Below are 20,186 nucleotides of genomic sequence, written 5' to 3'. Positions count from 1 at the left end.
CAGCGTGTTCAGGGAGATCCTGGGGGGCCCGGGGGGTTCACCCCAAATCCCAGGGGACCCCAAATGCTGAGGGACCCCTGAACTCCCCTCACCGCTGGATCTGCTGCAGGCAGGGGGGCACCAGCACTCGGCCCCCACCCCCCACTCTGACGGGGGGGCTGCAGAAGAAATCTGGGGGGCACAGACGGGTGAATGGGAACACCTGGGACCATGGTGGGATCATAGTGGGATCATCCTGGGAGTGACTGGGATCATACTGAGTGTAACTGAAAGTGACTGGGATCGTACTGGGGGTGACTGGGAGCCCCAGGGCCCATGCTGGGAGTGACCTGGGCCCCACTCTGGGTGGAACTGGGGGAACTGGCCCAGCTGGGGCTCAGGGTTGTTCTCCCCAAGGGCTGCTGCCACCCCCGGCCCCAGAGAGCCGAGGGACAGGGGACAGCCGAGGGACAGGGGACAGCCAGGGAACACGGCCTGGCGCAGGGACACTGTGCTCCAGCACTCTGGGCTGTTGTGCCCGGGGCGTTGCCCTTGGGCTCCCAGGACAGGCAGAGGGGGCAGAATCCCCTCCAGGAGCTGTTGTTGGCTCGAAGCTTTGGTGTTGGACATTCTCAACCACTCAGTGATTTCATAGTCTCCTCTATGATGTCAGACCTCTGCCCAGTGATATCACAGCCTTATCTGCGATGTCACAGCTCACTCTATGATGTCACATAGCAACCCTGTGATGTCATAGCCACTCTGTGATGTCACACCACCTGTGATGTCACAGTCCTCTCTGTGATATCACACAGCTGCTCTGTGATGTCACAGCTGACTCTATGATGTCATACAGCCACCCTGTGATGTCACAGCCTGTTCTGGGATGTCACGCGACCACTCTGTGATGTCACACCAGCACCCTGTGATGTCACAACCTGCTTTCTGATGTCACAAGTGCTCTGTGATGTCAGTCTGCTAGATGATATCTGACCTCTGCCCTGTGATGTCATAGCCCAATCTGTGATGCCACAGCACCACTCTGTGATGCCACAGAACCACTCTGTGATGTCACAAAGGTGCTCCTTGATGTCACAGTAGACTCTATGATGTCATACAGCCACCCTGTGATGTCACAACCCACTCTGTGATGTCGCAGCCAACTCTGTGATGTCACACAGCCCCTTTCTGACATCACAGCTGCTCTGGGGGTCTGTGACACAGGCACAGAGGTGTTCCCAAAACTTCAGTGAAACAAAACCTCCTCAGCACCAGCGCAGCACGAAGCAGCAGCATTCTTTATTGGGCCGGATGCACGAGGGGAGAGCCCCTCCCAAAGCCGTGGGTGCCGAGTTCAGGAATGTTCCTGTTTGCAGACTGTGCTTCACAGACACATTCCCAGATTGTCCCACCAGAAACACACACACGATCATCATTGCCCCAAAATCATTGCAGATTTCCCCCACCCCTTTGCACATCCCTTCTTCTGCCCTGGGGGTCTCCTTGGGGGTCCCTGGTGGTCGCTGACCCCAAAGCCAGCCCTGACTGCCCGGTGAACTGGTGAAAGTTGGCACACCTGGGCTGGTTGCTGCCTACAGAATCAGCCTTGGGCGGGTCCATGGCCAGTGGCTTTTGGAGAAGAAGCATTGTATGAACCCACCAGGTGCAAACGGTTTTTCATCTGGCAAATTTCCCCCCCTTGGAGGGCTGTGAAGCTTCTCTTCCCTTCAAGCCTTCAGAAGCCTCACTCTGCTCCTTTACTCACATCCCACGAGTTCCTCAGCTGCTTTCACAGCCCTGTTCTTTACACAGCTCAAAGCAAGTGTCATAAGCACAAGTAGTGCTGTGGTCCCAGTTAGACTTTGCAAAAGTGACACCAGCCATCAGTCAGGGAAAATCCAAGTCCTCTAAATATTTTATCCAAACAGTTACAGTCTAACCCTCCCCTTAATTCCCTGCTGGATGCAGCAACTGATTTTATCCTCTCTACCTGATCATCCAATCCAGCATCACATTTGGAATGTGCACACAACAAGTGTTGCTGTTTCAGTTCAAGAATCCACACACTCCCTGTCCATGTAGCAGCAATGGGGCTAAAGCCAATCTGCTCTGGAAGGTCATTTTAGCTGGGGCTGGCAATTGTTCCTTTATTTCAGCAAACCCCAAAGGAGCTGCATTCACTGAAGTTTCCATTGGCAGAGCCCAATGGTGTGGGGCTGGTCTGTTCCTAAAGGCAGATCTTTGCGGAGCAGAGATGGATTCTAAAATCCATCCCGCTGGAGTTCCCGCACTGGGATGTTTCCCAGTTCCATCCCCTTTAACCTTTCCCCACAGTCGGGTTCCCAGTGGTGACTCCTTGCACGAGGGACGGAACGTTCATACCCCCAGTGTCCATGGTGCTCCTGATTCTCCCAGGGGCAAACGTGTGCTCCAAATTCCATCCCTTCCCACCCATCCTGGGGCTCCTAAGGATCTGACCGTGTCCTGCTGACACTCTGTGCCTCTCCAAGGCTCCTTGTTTGTTGGCTCAGCCCACGTGTCCCTGAGAAAGGCAGAATCATTTCTACAAACACAGCCCAGCCTCAGAGCCTGGGCCACAGCCAGGAGCCGCTGGACCTCAGCATTCCAAACAGCTCAAGTGTCTGTCCCAGGGCAATCCCACTTTTCCTTGGTCCTGGGATCCTTTGGCCTTGACCTTGTTAAATCTGGATATTTTATACCCACCTCTAAGGGGTCCTGTGGGAGGCCTGGGCTCCCTGCCCAGCCCAGACACACCTGAACTGGCTGGAAACATTCCCAGTGTCCTGTCTGAGGGCCATTCCAGACTGCTGGAATTTGACAGCCCCAGGGGGTATCAGTGCAATCTGTCAGCTGATCAATATTTCCTGAGGTAATTTCCAGATCCGCTTTGGAGATGTTACAATTCTCAGCACTATTGTTCTGATGTGCCCATGGTAAGGAATATTCTCCTTCCATCCCTGTCCAGGTGCCCTGGGTGCTATTTCCTTCCCACACGTGTTCCCAGATTTTTGTCAAATTGCTGACTGAAGCTCCCCATGGCACTGGATTTTCTGCAGAGGTTGGTGTTGGCAAACAAGCTGTTACAGGGGTTACATTCTGTCATCTGCCAACATCTTGCAGTGACTTTGAAAACCGCATTTCCCTTCCCAGAAGTCAGGAACATCGTTTCTATTATTATTATAGATACACAATGATTGATCATCTTCATCCAGATCCAATAAATAGTATCCCCTTAGAAAATCATATTCAATACCTAAAACAATAGGATTTATGTAAAACCCCAAACTCCACGGTGTCAGTCAGTCTTGTTTCTGCTGTGTTTAATGTGTGCTCGCTGGTTTTACCTACATGTGATGAACCCCAAGTTGGATTCCTTCTACCTTGAGTGCAGGGTAGGTTACCAGGAGGACTTGAGATGGTCCCTTCCACTTTGGCTGGATTGTTCCAGAATTCCAGGTTCTGATGCACACCGCATCTCCTGGTTGGAAAGGATGCACAGGCGAGTCCAGCCCCAATGATCTGTTGAGAACCATGCACCTTTTAAGGCTTACAAGAGTTAGTCCCAGTGCTATTAAATATTCATTTCTGCAAAGCTTCTGAGCCTTCCCTTGTCTTCTTGGTGCCACATGGGAAAGCTTCTGGCCATTCCAGAAAAAGGATCCACCAATACCAAAATGTGCCAGTGCCCCTTCTGCCTGGGCACTTCTGCAAAATCAGTTGGCCAAAATCACCTGGTGATTCCCATTTAACGAGCCCTGGAGGCAGCCTTCTTCCTTCAAAACCAATCCCATCTTTCTCAACAACTGATCTATCATTTTTTGCCATTTTGGTGCTTACTAGATGCCTTTGTAAACTGGCCACCAGATTCTCCATCTCCTCATGTGGTTCCTGATGTTTTAGTTCCGTTCTACATTAATTGTGGAGCTACAATTACCTGCCCACACGGGGTTACCAATCACCTGCTGGGATTTTCCGTAGCTGCTGCTGCTGCTGGGGCTGACTGCCTGTCCTGATCACTGGAATCTGGTTTGTGTTGCAGAACATTCCAGTTTTTGCTAGGTATTAGTGCAAGGAGAGCTTTTGCAGCCCCCTCTTGAGCTGTTTGGTCAGCCAATGGATTCCCTGGATTACCTGGGGAGTCTCCAAACCCATGGGCTTTACAAGGGCACCAGGGCCACTTCTTTTGGCTTTGGCACACTCTGCAGTAGGGGACTGATTTCTTTTTGTGCTCACTGGAGACCTCTGTGCCCTTTCCTTCCATGTGGCTCCCTGGGCGTGTATTATTGCAAACCCAGAGTTCAAATCAGTCCATATGGTCACCCTTTGTCCTTCAGGGATTTCTAGGCAAGGTCATTCATTCTGCTTTTTGTGCTGCTCTGTTCAAAGCTAAAGCCTGGCCTTCTAGGACCTGGCTCGAGGTTGCCACTGCACACCCAGCTGCCCGTTTCCCATCCGCACCACGCTGCTCCCACCAGGGTGCAGGGCCAGTGCTGGCTCCTGCATGGGATTGCTCTCGAGGTCCCAGAGTCTGCCAGAACACACTTGTTCCATGCATCCCAGGCAGTCATGGCACAAAGACTCCAAGCCTTCTCTTAGAAGGGACTCGAACACTTCCCTCTTCCCACCTTGGGGACCTTGAACCAAACCCTGCAAAGCTTTTGCTGCACCTTACAGGCAGGTCAACAGTTTACACCAGGAAAGGGAAAGGAAATGGGAAAGGAAAAGGGAAAGGGAAAGGGAAAGGGAAAGGAAAAGGAAAAGGAAAAGGAAAAGGAAAAGGAAAAGGAAAAGGAAAAGGAAAAGGTGCCTTGATCTGACGAGAGCTCTTTCTCTGATTTCCTTTGGAGCAGGGATCAAAGGCTCTCCCCAGAATCCTTCCGTGCTGCCTGCAGGTGCTGCCATCCCTCAGATGTGTTGGAATTCCAGAGGATGAGGCCACGGGGTGTCCCAATGGTGCCTTGGTTCCATGGCCCCGCAGTGTAACCATGGTGTCCTTGGCTCTGCAGTGGCACCATGGACCCTTCATTCCATGAGGCCCCACAGTGTGGCAATGGTCCCTTGAGTCCAGGAGGCCCCACAAGGTCCCAATGGTCCCTTGGTTCCGTGGCCCCGCACTCTCACAATGCTCTCCTTGGCTGCACAAGGTCCCGCAGTGGCACAAGGGTTTCATTTTCTCCTGGATTTCTTTTAGCTTGCTTTCTTTCTTCATTCTTTCCTCTTTTTTCTTTCTTTTTCCTATTTTTTTTGTTGCTTTCTTCTTTATTTTATTTTTTCTTGTGTCTTTCTTTTTTTTCTTTTTCTCTTTCTTTTTTGGTTCTTTCCTCTTTTTTTTTTAAAGTTTTTTTGTTTCACATTACTTAGTCTTTCTTTCTTCTTCTCTTTTTCTTCACTTTTAAAATTTTCTGGTTGATTTCTTTTCGTTTTCTTTCCTTCTTTTTTCTTTCCTTCATTTTTTTACCTTTTTTCTTTTTCTTGTCTTTCTTGCTTTCTGTTTTTCATCTTTCTTTCTTCTTCTGCTTTCTTTGGTTCTCTTGTACTTTTATTTTTTCTCATGTCTTTCTTTCTGTCATTTTCTTTCTTCCTTGTTTCTTTCTTTCTTCTTTTTTTGACTTTTCTTAACATTTATCTTCTTGCTGGTTTCATGTTTTCAGTCTTTCTTTTTTTCTTCCTTTCCTTCTTTCATTTTTATTACCTTTTTGCTTTTTTCTTTCTTTCTTCATTTTTCAATATTTCTCTTGGTTCTTTAATTGTTTCTTGCTGCTTTCTTCTTCATTTCTTTTTTTTTCATTTTTCTTCCTGGTCTCACATTATTGAGTCTTTCCTTTATCTTTTACTTTCCTTTGCTTTTTAAATTTTCGTGTTCATTTCTTTTAGCTTACTTTCTTCATTCTTCACTCTTTTATCTTTTTTTCTTTCTTTTAAATTTTTTTTGTTGCTTTGTGTCTTCCTTCTTTCTCTTTTGGCTTTCTTTCTGTTCTTCTTTTGTTTTTTTCTTGTGTCTTTCTGTTCTTTTTTTCTTTCTTCCTTGCTTCTTTCTTTCTTCTTTTTTTTCTTTTTCTTTTATTTTCCTGTTGCCTTCAGGTTATGTACTCTTGCTTTCTTTGTTTATTTCTTTGTTTCTTTCTTCTTTTCTATTTTCTTCACTTTTTTCATTTTCTTGTTAATTTTTCTTTTCTTTCACTTTCTTTCTTTCCTCTTTTCTTCCTTTCTTTCATTTTTATTATCTTTTTGCTTGCTTGCTTCCTACATTTTTTAATGATTTTTCTTTCTTTTTTAATATTTTTTCCTTGTTGGTTTCATGTTATTTAGTCTTGCTTTCTTTCTTTTTCTTTTCTTTTTTAATCACTTTCATTTTCTTTTTTATATGTCTTTTGATCTTCTTCTTTTCTTTTTTTCATTTTTATTATCTCTTTCTTGCTTCCTTCCTTCATTTTTAATTTTTTTCTTTCTTTTTTTTCTTTTTTATTATTTCTTGTTCCTCTCTTTCCTTCTTTCTTCTTTTCTTTCTTCGATTTTACTTTTCTTCCTTCCCTTCCTTCTTCCTTACTACCTTCCTTCCAAATTCCTTCCTTCCATCCTTCCTTCCTTCCGAATTCCTTCCTTCCTTCCTTCCTTCCTTCCTTCCTTCCTTCCTTCCTTCCTTCCTTCCTTCCTTCCTTCCTTCCTTCCTTCCTTCCTTCCTTCCTTCCTTCCTTCCTTCCTTCCTTCCTTCCTTCCTTCCTTCCTTCCTTCCTTCCTTCCTTCCTTCCGAATTCCTTCCTTCCTTCCTTCCTTCCTTCCTTCCTTCCTTCCTTCCTTCCTTCCTTCCTTCCTTCCTTCCTTCCTTCCTTCCTTCCTTCCTTCCTTCCTTCCTTCCTTCCTTCCTTCCTTCCTTCCTTCCTTCCGAATTCCTTCCGAATTCCTTCCGAATTCCTTCCTTCCTTCCTTCCTTCTGAATTCCTTCCTTCCGAATTCCTTCCTTCCTTCCTTCCTTCCGAATTCCGAATTCCGAATTCCTTCCTTCCGAATTCCTTCCTCAATTCTCACCCCACTGAAGGGGTGCAAAGCAGCAGGACCCCCTCCCAATTGGGATCCCCTCACCCTCCCAAAATGTGGGGACTTCACTTCAGGCCCCCAAATTGCGGGGGGTTTACAGCACCTTCCCAAAATTCACTGCAACCTCCCAGAAGCCACTTAGAGGCCCCAAAACTGCGAAAAAGCACCAGGAGCCTCCCCAAAAGCAGCTCCTGTTTCCCTCCCTTGAGTCCCCCACTCCAAGTGCTCAAACCACCCCATCCCTCCTAAACTTCATCCAACCCCCACGATGCCACCCCCATCCCATCCCATCCCATCCCATCCCATCCCATCCCATCCCATCCCATCCCATCCCATCCCACCCCTCCTGGACACCAATTCCCCTTCTGTGCTTCCTGACTCCCCACAGCCGGGTCTTGGGGCCGACGGATCGAGCCATTTGGGGCTGCCATCGACACACTGGGGCTGGCATTGAGTTGATTGGAGGCACCCGCTCAATCCCTCCATCCCAAATGGGAGCTTGGAACCTCTCCTCAGCCCTTGCTGTGCCCATGGGCTCACCTCAAGTCCCAAAATGAGAGCCAGGGCCCCACAGCCCATTCAGAACCTCTCAACATTGCCACAAACAGCAGCATCCTTCCCAAAATGGGCTCCCCGCATCCCGGACAATAGGTCCCCCTTCCAAGTACCAGAGCCCCCCTCTCAAAACCCCTCCCAAAGCATTGGGGGGACCCCAAAATTGCCTCAGGAACGGGACATACCCTGACATCCCTTGAGGAATGTGGGATACCCCAGAACCCACTGAGGAACGGGGTCCCCCCGGCCTCATCATGCGCAGCCTTCAGCTGTCTCAGGCAGAGCCCATCCCGCCCTCAGCAGCCCCAGCCCAGCCCAGCCCAGCCCTCCTGGGCAGGAAGCCCCAATGGCCGAGCCGGCCTGGGACACTTGCAGGGATGCGGGGGCAGCCGCAGCTTCTGGGGCCAGCCTGGGCCAGGCCCTGAGCGCCCTGCCAGGGAACCATTGCTGCCCCACATCCCATCTCAGCCTGCCCTCGGGCAGCGGGAAGCCGTTCCCTGGGGCCCGGCCCCGCAGGCCCTTGGCAAGAGTCTCTCTCAGCCAGCAATTGCTGCTCCTCCCTGCTGCGGGGCCCAAGCTGCAAGTTGATTTTCTGCCGCTGGCCCCGGCCCAGCCCCGAGCCAGGGCCAGGACCTTGCCCTGGAGCTCTGCGGGCGCTGCCTTTGTGCGGCCGCAGCGCAGCGGCCGCAGCTCGGAGCTGCCCTTTGTGTCCCCGCCGGCAGCTGCCAGAGCTGGCGGGGCTGGGCCAGGGCCGGGCCAGCCCCGGCCTTCCCGGCTCTGGGACACAGCGGCGGCAGCCCCAGCCTTCCAGCCCTGCACACGCTCCCACACAAGCCTCCAGAGCCGCGGCCACGCAACGCAACTGACCGGCCGCTGACCCCCCAGCCTGGCCTGATGGCCATTCCTCTGCCCACACCTCGGCCAAGCTCCCCTTGGCCACCTCCTGAGCCACAGTGCCACACACAAGTGGCACATACAGCTACAGAGCTCTGCCCAGAGCTGGCAGGGAACGTTCATTCAACAGAAAAACCACCAAGAAAAAGAGAACTGCCCCCAGCAGAGCTGTTCCCTCCTGCAGTAGTTACACCTGCACACCCACAGCGCCTGAGACTGCAAGCAATGAGCATTCCCTGGGCACATGTGCAGCCCAAGTAGCTCGAGGACAGCCTTGCAGCAGGACTGCTCTCAACTGAGCCAAAAAGGCCCCTCTGGCAGCTGCAGGGCCATTGCAAAGGGCAAGGGCCAGAGCCTGGGCCCACGGCGGAGGAAAGGGCTCTCAATTCCCCTGCCCTGGCACCTCAACCCTGTTCCCAGGCTGCTTCCCACACAGGATTGCTCTGCAGGACTGCGGAAAGCTGAGAGGCAGCTCTGGCTTCTCCACTTTTCATGTGCTAAAGCTGCCTGGCAGAAGAAATGGAGGGACAGCTCTGGTGGCACAATCCCTCCCGGCCCAGGGCCCAGCGCTGGGAAGGTGTTTCCGTGCCGAGGCTTTGCTGCGGCCAAGGAAAGCTCCTGGCTCAGGGTCACCTTTCCTGCTGGGCCAGAGCCCCCGAGTGGCCCAGCAGCAGCAGAGAATTCCAGCACAGCCCCGGCACGGGCAGGGTGGCCCTGGGCGGGCTGCGGGAGCCGGCAGCGCCTGAGCTCAGAGCAGCTGAGCCCGGGGGCTCTTGGCCAAGGCCGAGGCCCAGCGAGCATTTCTCAGCTCGCAGGGTGGCCTGGAAAGGTGCTGGGGGGGATCATTCACCCCCCAGGGCGGTCCCAGTGGCTCCCAGGATTTCCATGTCCGTGCTCCCAGCGCTGCTCCCAGCCCTGATCCGTGGGGATGGCAATGTCCCGCTCCCTTCCCGGGGCAGGCTCACACCTGAGCCAGGTGTGCAGGGCAGGACCTTGCCCTGAGCCCAAGCCCTGTCCCCCCTGCAGGATCTGCTTCCCATCGGCCTCTTCCTCCTGCGGCCCCAAGCCCAGCTCGGTGCTGAACGAAGGGCGCTGGGCCGGGGTCATCCCCCGGCGGGGGCTGCGCACCCCCTCTGCCCCCTCCCCAAATTCCCTCCCGGGGCAGCAGGGGCTGCCTCAGGAGCCCTGGGGCTCCTGGGGCTCCGTGCTTTCCTTCCTAAAGAAGAGAACTGTCCTTCCCATCCAGGCTCCCATGGCCAAAACTGAGATTCTACCTCCCAAATTCTGTCTATCCAAGGATTGCTCCCAGACAAAAGCTGCCATGAGAGACAGATCTGGCTGCCCTTGCCCATGGTGGCCACCTCTCATCTTCTTCCAAAACTCTTGGACTTTGTGCTTTTCTTTCATGTGGAATAAACCCATCCTTCTCAACAAGGTGCCCATGGCCAAAATTGGGATTCCACCTCCCAAATTCCCAATATCCAAGGGCTGCTCCCAGACAAACCTGCCAGGACAGACAGATGTGGCTGGCCTTGGCCTCTGGTGGCTGTGTCTCATCTGCCCCTGAAACCCTGGGGCTCGGTGCTGCCCTTCCTCTGGAGACCACTGTGACCCTGCGTGGCCTCGTGGAACCCAGGGGCCGTTGTGACCCTGCAGGGCTGGTGGCACCAAGGGGACCATTGTGACCCTGTGGCGTTCCATGGAACCAAGGGGCCACTGTGGCACTGCTGGCCCCAAAGAACCAAGGGGCCTTTGTGACAGGGCAGATGGGGAGGCCCAGAGTGGACACCAGGAGAAAGGAATTTCCCTCCCAGGCAGGGCTGGGGTGCAACACGTCCCCCAGAAGGAGTCTGGAGCAGCCCAAGGCTTTGTGTGCCCAGGCAGAGGCAGGCAGGACGCAGAGCTGCCAGCAAAGGAAGGGGCCAGCCAGGTGGGGCAGCCGGGGGGATGAGGACAGCCTGCAGGGACAGAGGCACAGGGCAGGGACACCGTGGGACAGCCTGGGCTGCAGAGGGCAGAGGGATGGGCAGCAGCTGCAAGGCCCTGACAGAGCCAACTTGTGCAGCCCTTTGGCCACGGCTGCTGGCCCTGGCCCTGAGGCCAGGAGGGGACAAGTGACCCCTGCAGCCCTGGGGCCTCAGGGCCTCCTTGTCCCTGCCCAGCAGCCTGGCAGGGGCTGCCCCATGGTGCTGCCCTGGGCACTGCCCATCCCCACATCCCAGTGCCCCGGCAAGAGCCCTGAGCACTGAGGGAGGGACAGGATCTGCCTTGCCAGGGGCTGGGGCTCAGGCCTTGGCCCTTTGCACTCATGGAACACAGCCAGCTTTGCTCAGCACCAGAGACACCTTTCCCTTGCTTGTCCCCCCCTGCCATCGCTGCCTCCAGAGTTCTGCTCTCACTGGAACCTGGGGACACTTTCACGTGAGTCGTGTCCCTCACTGGGACCCATTAAAAGTTAAAGAAACTTTGGACTTTGAATCTGACTTTGAGTTCTTGGGAAGTTTTTTGAAGACACTCTGAGGGACTGAGTCTGATATGAACAACACCAAAGCCCCGAGAGGGTCATTAAAATCCTTGTGCTGCTGCTGTGCTGCTGAGCTGGGCTGGGCTCCTGGCACAGAGGGAACTCTCAAGCTCCTGGCAACCAAGGAGAGCTTCAAAGAGGCAGCTCTGCTGAGGAGCAGCTCCTCTGCCAGCCCAGCAGGGCTGAGGGCACTGCTTGCAGGTACCTGGGAGGAGTGAGCAGAGAGCTGGCTAAAGCAGCTGGGAGGGCAGCTCTGAACTCATTCCTGGAGAAACCTTCCCAGCGTGGGACACAGTGAGTCTCTGACTGCAGGGATCCTCTAGAGCTGGCCCATGGCACGGCTGCCATGGCTGTGAGGATGGCTCTGCTGCCGTTCCTGCCTTGGGGGAGGATGTGCTGCAGAGCGGGGCTGCCCTGGGCACCGTCAGAGGGACAGGGCAGGACGGCTCCTGCTGCCAGGGCCGGCTGCAGGCTGTGAAGGTGGGCAGCAGCCAGGGGTGCCCAGGGCTGTCCTGCAGAGCAGCTCCTGCAGCCCTGAGGGCTCTTTGCCAGGCCAGGGCATCTGCCACCTGCCAGGGGCAGCTCTCAGCCTGCCTGGCAGCTCCCCATGGGCGGTGCAGGGGAGCTGTGGCTGCAAGGAGTGACTCCTGCAGGGCAGGTCCTGCTGCTGTGGAGAGGCTGCTGTGGGGGCCAGGGCTGCTCAGAGCTCCAGCTCATGCCCAGCTCATTCCTGAGGGGATTTTCATGAGCACATTCAGGGCAGGAGATTCCTGCTTGAGTCTCTGCTTTCCTCAGTTTGTGCTCCCACTTTTCCCAGGCTCAGCTTGGTGGGAATGGAAACTCAGCTGTGCAGGTGGAGCAGGGGCTGAGGCTCTTAAACCATCCCACTGAGGATTCCTGGGAGCCTCAGCAAGTGCCTGCACCTCCGCGGCCTCCAGATCCAGCCAGCATCACCTTTCCATGGTGCCCAGGCCCGGGGGAGCTGCTCTTTAATCCCCGCAGCCCCGAGCGGCTGCCGGGCAGGGCTGGCCCAGGGGCTGGGCTGGGCTCCGGCAGCAGCGGCAGGGACGGAGCCCGGGCCGCAGGAGCAGCTCCCGGCTGGGACAGCTCCAGCAGCAGAGCCGTGGGCAGGGAGGGAGGGAGGCAGCGCTGAGGGCAGCCCTGCTGAGGGGAGCTGTGGCAGCTGCCGGGCCTGCCCTGCAGTGCAGACACCGCCCTGAGCAGCGCAGCCCCGGTGTCCCCTCGCAGCCAGCACAGCCCTCAGCCCGGGGGCTCGGGGCCCTCAGCCCGGGGGCTCGGGGCCCTCAGCCCGGGGGCTCGGGGCCCTCGGTGCCCTCCTGGGCCGGCAGAGCAGCACCAGAGATGAAGGGCATCTCTGCGGCCGCGGGCCCGTTCCTGCTGCCCGGGGCCTGAGGGCGACTGTCCTGCCCTGGTGCTGCCCGGGAGGGGCTGGGCAGCGCTGCGCAGGGAAAGGCTTTTCCTCAGGGCCCGGCTCTCTCTCCTTGCCCTGCTCAGCTGCTCCTGGCGCTGCTCAGGGGCTCTCTGGGAATGGCAGCTCCAGCTGCAGGCTCAGGCCCAGCCCTGGGGCTCCTCCTGTGCAGGCTGAGCACAGCAATGGGGTGTCCCAGCTCCCTGTGCCCCGGGAGCTCTGGGCACGCCGGGCTGGGAGGCTGGCAATGAGCCGGCTCTCCTCCAGCAGGGCCATGGACAGGACCCTCGCTGTGCCCTCGGGATGCCATCCCAGCTGTGAGCTGCCTTCCAGGGGACACTGGGGCCGGGAGTGTCCTTGGCCAGCAGTGGGGCTGAGACTCTGAGAAAGGCTGAGCCACTTTGCTCTGCTGTGGGTCCCTCTGCTCTCAGCTGTGCCAGGCTGATTTTCAGGGGAACACAGTGACTGCCCTCGATCTCAGGAGGGGCAGCTGGGGACAGATGGAGCAACAGAGCAGCTCCCCTCACCCTTCTCTGAGTTACAGCCAATGCTCTTGCCTTGCACAGCTCTCTCTGCTCTCCCTGGGCACAGCAGGAAACCCTCTCAAAGTGCCTTTGGCCGTCACCGTTCCTTAGCCCTGGCACAGGAGATGCTGCCCAGCTCCTCTGCCTCAGGAGCACTTTGGGCTGATGGAGTCCAGCCCCAGGACCGGCCCCTGTCCCCATTCCCATGTCCCCGCTGAAGCAGAGCAGAGCTGACTCCTCGCTGTCCATGGGCACAGCCCCTGCTCGTCACAGCAACGGGGCCAGATCCCAGCAGAGCTCCAGGCACGGGGCTGAGGGAAGGGCTCTGAGAAAAGGAAAACTGGGGGGCAGGGCCAGGAGAAAGGGCTTGGACATTGCTCAGCAAAGTCTCCCCTGACTCCTCACTGTCTCCTCCTTCAACAGCACTCCATGGCCAGAGGCTCAAAATGTGCAACAGCAGCTCCATCAGCCCCTTCCTCCTGCTGGCATTGGCAGACACGCGGCAGCTGCAGCTCCTGCACTTCTGCCTCTTCCTGGGCATCTCCCTGGCTGCCCTCCTGGGCAGCGGCCTCATCATCAGCGCCGGAGCCTGCGGCCAGCACCTGCACAGCCCCATGTTCTTCTTCCTGCTCAGCCTGGCCCTCACCGACCTGGGCTCCATCTGCACCACTGTCCCCAAGGCCATGCACAATTCCCTCTGGGGCACCAGCCACATCTCCTACTCAGCATGTGCTGCTCACGTGTTTTTCTTTCTCTTCTTCCTCTCAGCAGAGGATTTCCTCCTCACCATCATGTGCTACGAGCGCTACGTGTCCATCTGCAAAGCCCTGCACTACGGGACCCTCCTGGGCAGCAGAGCTTGTGCCCACATGGCAGCAGCTGCCTGGGCCAGTGCCTTTCTCTACGCTCTCCTGCACATGGCCAATACATTTTCCCTGCCCCTGGGCCAGGGCAATGCCCTGGGCCAGTTCTTCTGTGAAATCCCACACATCCTCAAGCTCTCCTGCTCACACTGCCACCTCAGGGAACTTGGGCTCATCACTGTCAGTGCCTGTTTGGTGTTTGGCTGTTTTGTGTTCATTGTTTTCTCCTATGTGCAGATCTTCAGGGCTGTGCTGAGGATCCCCTCTGAGCAGGGCCGGCACAAAGCCTTTTCCACGTGCCTCCCTCACCTGGCCGTGCTCTCTCTGTTCCTCAGCACTGTTATGTTTGCCCACCTGAAGCCCCCCCTCCATCTCCTCCCATCCCTGGATGTGGCCCTGTCAGTTCTGTACTCGGTGGTGCCTCCAGCCCTGAACCCCCTCATCTACAGCCTGAGGAACCAGGAGCTCAGGGATGCCCTGAGGAAAGTGAGGACTGGATACTTTTCACAAGTTAAAATCTTTCTATTTCCTTCTGCCATGCGAGGAAAATGATGACTGGGATGCTTCTCAGAAGCAATAAACTCTCTCTTTTCTGCTCCAGAACCTTCAGAATGTAACTCTTTACAATCTTGGCCTCTTTTTCCTCTTTGTCCATATTTTCATTGGTGCTTTTTCTTATTCTTTTTCTGGTGTTATTCTGCTTTTTATAAAGTACTGTAGTACTACTCCTTGCATTTCTGCATGAACATCTACCTTTCTTTTGAAACACAAAGACTTTCAGGAGGCTTCTTCCCTGTGCATTTGAATCAAAACAAGGGGCTGCCCTGACCTTTGTGTCCAAGGTTTGTTCCTCAGCCCTTCTCTGGCTCTGCAGGGGCAGTGCCTGTGGGCAGAGCTGGAGGGAAGAGACTCCCAGCACAGCAGCACGGCCAGGGACAATGGCCCAGCCTCTTCCCACCTCTGCTCTTCCCAGCTCCACACTCCCTTTCCCAGCCCTTCTGAGGGTGCAAGGCCGGAGTGCTCGGGCAGCTCGGTCACTGTCCTGCTGCGTGTCCGTGCTGTGAGCACAGGCAGGGACAGGCCACGGGCACTGCTGGGACACAGCCGGGCTCCAGCACAGCAGCTCCATCAGCAAAGGGCATCTCCTGGGGGCAGGGCAGGAAGGCTTCGCTCTCCTCCAGAGCTGCTGCCAGGAATGTGCCCCAGGAATGCCCTGGCAAAGCAAACCCCAGTGCCCAGGGGCAGGGGGGAGTGTGCAGGGGGGGCAGGCAGCAGTGTCCTGGCACTGCCAGAGCTCCTGGGATGGACCTGAGGGAGCAGCAGAGCAGGGCCTGGGCTGTGCCTTTGTTCCGGGCACAGCCTGGGAAGGTGCCCAGGGCAAGTGTCCCACACCAGCCCCTGCCACCAGCAATCCCAGCACTGGCCTCTGCCCTCCCCTGCAGGAGGTTGGTTGTCCCTGCACGGAGGGACACCAAGTGACCAGGCCAGCAGTCCGTGTTTGCTGTGTCCTGAGGAGCCTTCAGCAGTGCATTGAGTGGGTGTGGGGAGATGAACCCGAGTGAGCACAAACACCATCAGCAGCACTCGGGGCTGGCACAATTCCAGGGGCACAAACTGTGCCCTGAGGCCACTTCACTGCCAGAGTAATGTCCTCTGGGAAAGCACCTGTTATAAACATATATTATAGTATTGGCTTCTCGCAAAGTATTAAAGTAGATATTATATAATGTTAGAAATGCTTTTTGCTGTGTGGATGTAGTTTTCTCTCGTTTTAGCAAGAATGTTAGCAAGTGTGAGCAAGTAAGATAACCTCCAAGGGAGCAGAGGATGAGGCCCAAGGAGCTGCTAATCAACACTTTGTCCAGAGAACAAAAGGGCCCAAAGGCTGCTCCGCCCGGAGAACGGGCAGCCAGGAGGGTCCGAGAGCTGCTATCACCGCTCTGCCCGGGGGGCAAAGAGGCCCAAAGCTGCAATCAGCCCTGACTGTCTGGAGAATTAAGAGATCCACCCCACCATCGACTCTTACCTAGCGGGCCCAACCCCAAGAATCAAAAGAAATAAAACCACAAGGCAGAAGACTACGCATGCTCTAAAAAGGCGGACCCAAGGAGTGGCCATGCAGATCAATTCCTGGAAAAGTTTTAATATGAATAGAGAACAGACAGTAAAAATGGTATAAAAGAGACTCACCTCGGGCATCAGGTGTGCTCTTGGCAGAGCGCCAAGGCACCCGGCCGTTATCCCTTTGCTTTATTTTACGTGTCTCTTATTGTCTTTATATTAAACTCTTTAAATTCTAACAGGAGAGTGAACCTCACTTTTCACAGCACCTGAATTCTTTGCTGGGCTGTGCTGAGAACTGCATGCAGACAAACGTCCAGGGCAGGGAGGCTCCAGGGAAAGTGCTCAGGACAGCCAAGGGCTGCACAGAGAGACACCGGAGTGGTGGGTCTGTGGGGAGAAATCACAGCTGCCTCCCTTGGGAATCGCCCCCAGGACCTGGACAGGCTGTGCTGTGTTCTGGGCACTGACCTGGAACCGAGGGATGTGGAAAAGGCCTCTGGTGTCAGGGACGTTGGGAAGGCTGGGCAGGCACTGGCATTTGTCCCTCAGGGATTCCATGAGGGTCCTGCCAAGATGAGCTCTGCTCCTCCTTGGAGCCCTTCATGGGCACAGAGGGCTGAGAGACTTTTCCAGGACAGGCTCAGGCCAAGGAGCCCTTGAGTCTCTCAGCCCCCCGTCGGTGCCTGCTGGAATTCAATCCCCCTCCCCATCCCGCAGCAGCCCCGCATTTCCCTCCTCCAGCCTTGCTCTCCAGCACAGCCACGGGGGCTCTTCGGGCTCTCGGCTTTTCCTGCAGCCACCGAGGCCAGCTGAGCTCTGCCTTCCCCACACTCAGCCCTGCCCAGCGCAGGCAATGCCCAGAAATTCCCTGTGTGTCCCTGGCCTTGCTGTCAGCCCCGGCAGCGGCTCCGTGGCCCCTCTGTGCCCCGCTGCCCCAGCCATGGTGCCCCAGCCCCTGTGCAGGCCCAGCCCAGGACAGGAGCGCTGCGGGTGGGAACGGCCCCTGGGCCCTGCTGCCCACAGCAGCCTTGGGGCTCTGCGCTGTTGAGCTTTGGACGGGGTACCCTTCCTTCCCGGACCAGGGTGAGAGAGCAGAGGAGGCTGCTGTTCTGCTGAGTTCTGTATTTCATAGTCTCACAGCTTTCTTGAAGGCAGAGTTCAAAGGGGGTTACATGATAAAGGCAAGCAGCAACAGCAACAACAGGCAAAAACAGCTTCTTCTTCTTCTTCTATATGCTCTATATGCTCTATATGTTCTATATGCTCTATATGCTCTAGACTCTATATTTTTTCTTGCAGAATTATGGATTAGATTTGTTAATTGACCAATAAGATTAACACACGATTCCAGTTTTCCTTTTCTTAACTGATCCTGGTCTAATTCTAACAGTCGTAAGCCTCACACCAGTGTTACACAGGTATTACACAGATTTGTGGATGCAGTTTCTATCAGCTCTTATTGTTTACGTGAATGCTCTATCTAAAAAATGTGAACAGTGTCATTCTATCCATATTTTGTCTAAAGTAAAGAATTCTGTGAAAAGGTAACCCTGCTGCAGTAAGAACTGTGTTTAAGGTCTCTGCTGCAGCTTTTCAATGTTTAAGGCACTTAGCATATATTTCTACTAAAGGTTAAAAAATCTGTATTTCTATTTCACTTTGGTGTGACTTCATGTATCTCAGCTTGTCCAAAGGTTTTAATTCAACCCCTGTGCTTTGGCTTCCCTCTGGGCCTGAGTCCAGAGGAGCTTTCACTTCAACAAAACAGAACACTTACAAGAAAAGTAAATGGAGTGGGAACTCATGAGAGATTGAATTTTCTCTGATTCAACTCAAGGATTGATGCCATAGACTTCTGAGTGGAAGAATAATTAATTCATTCTCCTTAAGACAATAAATCAAGAGAATAAATTAGACTTTTGTATCAGGTATGAGTGAAGAGATTGCATCCAACACAAGTTTTTCCTGTAGGATTTTTATTTTATTTTTTTATTTTCTCAGGAGATTGTATCAAGGCAGAAGAATTAAATTCAAGATATTTGTAGCAAAGAGACCTCTGCTGAACTCATTGTTCCAAATAAACATATCCCTTACCCCATATTTCCATGACCAGAAGTTTTTCTAATTCTGGACTCTAGTATATTGTACTGTATGTGTATTCAGAATACTTTGCAACAGTTAAATTTGCTTAAATTTCATTTCAGACATTTACTTAATTTTAAGAATTTGCCTAATTTCAGCCATCTTTTAAAAAGTATTTTCACACTTTCATTTTTTTTGTCTGTTACCTTTTCAGTGAGTAGGATCATCATTTGGGTTTTCTCTTGGTACCTCACTAATGCACTCTGAGAGCCATGTTCTGTGTTATTAATGTAGTAGTGATCCGGGGTTCATGGATGGCTACTGCAGGAAACTTGATGGCCAGTAGTGAAAACAGCAAAAATAATGATGAGAGGAGCCACAGACGTTCTGCTGTCTGAGAACTGTGAACTGCCAAAATCAAAAGGTCAGTGCTCTTCTGGTTCAGAATGCCATTCAGTTGGAGCTAAAACATACTTTGGGCTAAGAGCCTGAGCACAAGAGGCTGTAGCACCTATTTGGTTCAGCAGTTCCCTATTGCCCTACTCCATACTCCACTGCATTCCAGCATGTGATTTGCTGAGCTGTAGACTGTCCCTGAGTGGTGTGATTGCCTGGAATGCTTGAAAATTTGGCTTCACATTCCTCCGTTTCTTTTCAGCATTTTCTCTGTTGCCCTCGTTGCCTCACACCAGCCCCTGTTTTACTTCTAGATGGAGAACAAGGTTACAAAATACAACTTCTCTTCCTATGTACTTAGAGGGGTTCTCACCTGTAATAATAAATGAAATAGGTTTCATTCCTTTTGATTCCTCCTGGTATGATGCAAAGAAAGGAAAGGTAGCTGGAACTATGGCTTTTTGGGGTGGCTGTTATACCAGAGCCCTGGATCTGTATTAGGGATATTCGTGTTGGCCAGACTGTCTCAGCAGAAAGAGGGAGGAGTGCAATATTAATGTCAGGAGCTCATCCCTGTCTGTGATTTATTAAAAGAAGCCTAGCTTCATGTCTTAGGCCCTGAATGAAATACCTGCAGTTTGGCTGCCTGAGTTTGTATCTATGGATCCCACTTCTGTGCAATGTCTGAAGGCCAGGGAACTGCCTTTGTTACCTCTCCTACTGGCACTGCTACAGGAGAAGGAAAGAAATCCAACTAATTTTGAATCAGCTAACGTGTCCCTTTTGGATACAGAATTCACTGAGAGCCATAAATACAGTGCGTGGCTTTAATAAAGCACAAACGTGAATTTTAAACCACACCTGGCATTGATGTTGCTTGGACTGAATGTGTGCACAGCCCAATGTTTCTCCTCATTGTCCCTGTTATGAATTTCTGCCATTTTTCCTCTTCATTCCTGTCTGAACAAAAGCAGACTTTGTGCCACTGAGTTGAGAACATTATAAATAAGGTATGTAATTCATGCTATTATGTATAAAATTGGAGTGTAATCAGACCCTACAGAGACCGAGTTTCAAAATCCCTTCAGCAGCCTGGCTGAGAGAAAAATTTCACAACACTAAAAGAAGTTCTCTCACAATAAGTGAGGATTCCACCCAGGTGGGGTTAGATCTTATCACCGGGACATTTGCACCATAACGACTTGATTGCCACCTTCTGATATCTACATCTCATCTGATAAGGAATCGGACATCCCGGGAACTAAAAATAACTGTTCCAGGAAGCAGAGATGGCCCATTCATCAGCAGAAATGGCCCACTCATCACCCAGGATGGACAATTCCTGGGATCCAGGAAAGGCTTTGTGCAGCCCAACTCCGGGACAAGAAAACTTCATGAATATGCTAAAATGACGAGAAGAATAGAATTAATTCGGACTCTGCCCAAAAAATGTATAAGAAGGGACCAACCAAAGCAGCATCCGTGAACTTGGGAGGTCTGGTGCGACAGAGATCAGATCTATGCGTGTTCACCCAGCTCCGACCCCGGGCTCGGAGCTGCTTTTCTCCATCGTGGCTTTTAAAACCGATATTTCGGTCACATAATAAATGTCATTTCTTTATAAATTTTGATTGGGCAATTTTGTTTATCTTAAGAACATCCTTCTCAGGCATCAGGAAACTGCCCCATCTCTTTGTTCACCATCTCGAGTGCTTTTCTCACTCGGAGAGGATGGTAACACCACAGGGATTTGTGTACTGACTCTGAGCAGCAAGCTTTGGCCCTGGTGAAGCTGAAGGACCATAAGGCAAGGCAGGAAT

At 53.1% G+C, this 20,186-nt stretch overlaps 1 protein-coding gene across 1 annotated transcript; it reads left to right on the top strand.

Annotated features, from left to right (window-relative positions):
• Positions 1 to 13,407: 13,407 nt before the first annotated feature.
• LOC309585580 (olfactory receptor 14J1-like) lies at positions 13,408 to 14,376 on the top strand (the record flags this gene model as incomplete). The annotated part of the gene is made up of 1 exon (XM_082303530.1): positions 13,408 to 14,376. One exon carries the CDS (start codon positions 13,408 to 13,410, stop codon positions 14,374 to 14,376), a length of 969 nt encoding a protein of 322 aa, XP_082159656.1.
• Between the last annotated feature and the right edge of the window lie 5,810 nt (positions 14,377 to 20,186).

This window comes from Coloeus monedula (genome assembly GCF_965178545.1).
Source record: "Coloeus monedula genome assembly, contig: HAP1_SCAFFOLD_73, whole genome shotgun sequence".
Lineage (NCBI taxonomy): Eukaryota > Metazoa > Chordata > Aves > Passeriformes > Corvidae > Coloeus > Coloeus monedula.
Note: the sequence above shows the minus strand (reverse complement) of the source record. Positions and strands in the feature narration are given on the sequence as shown.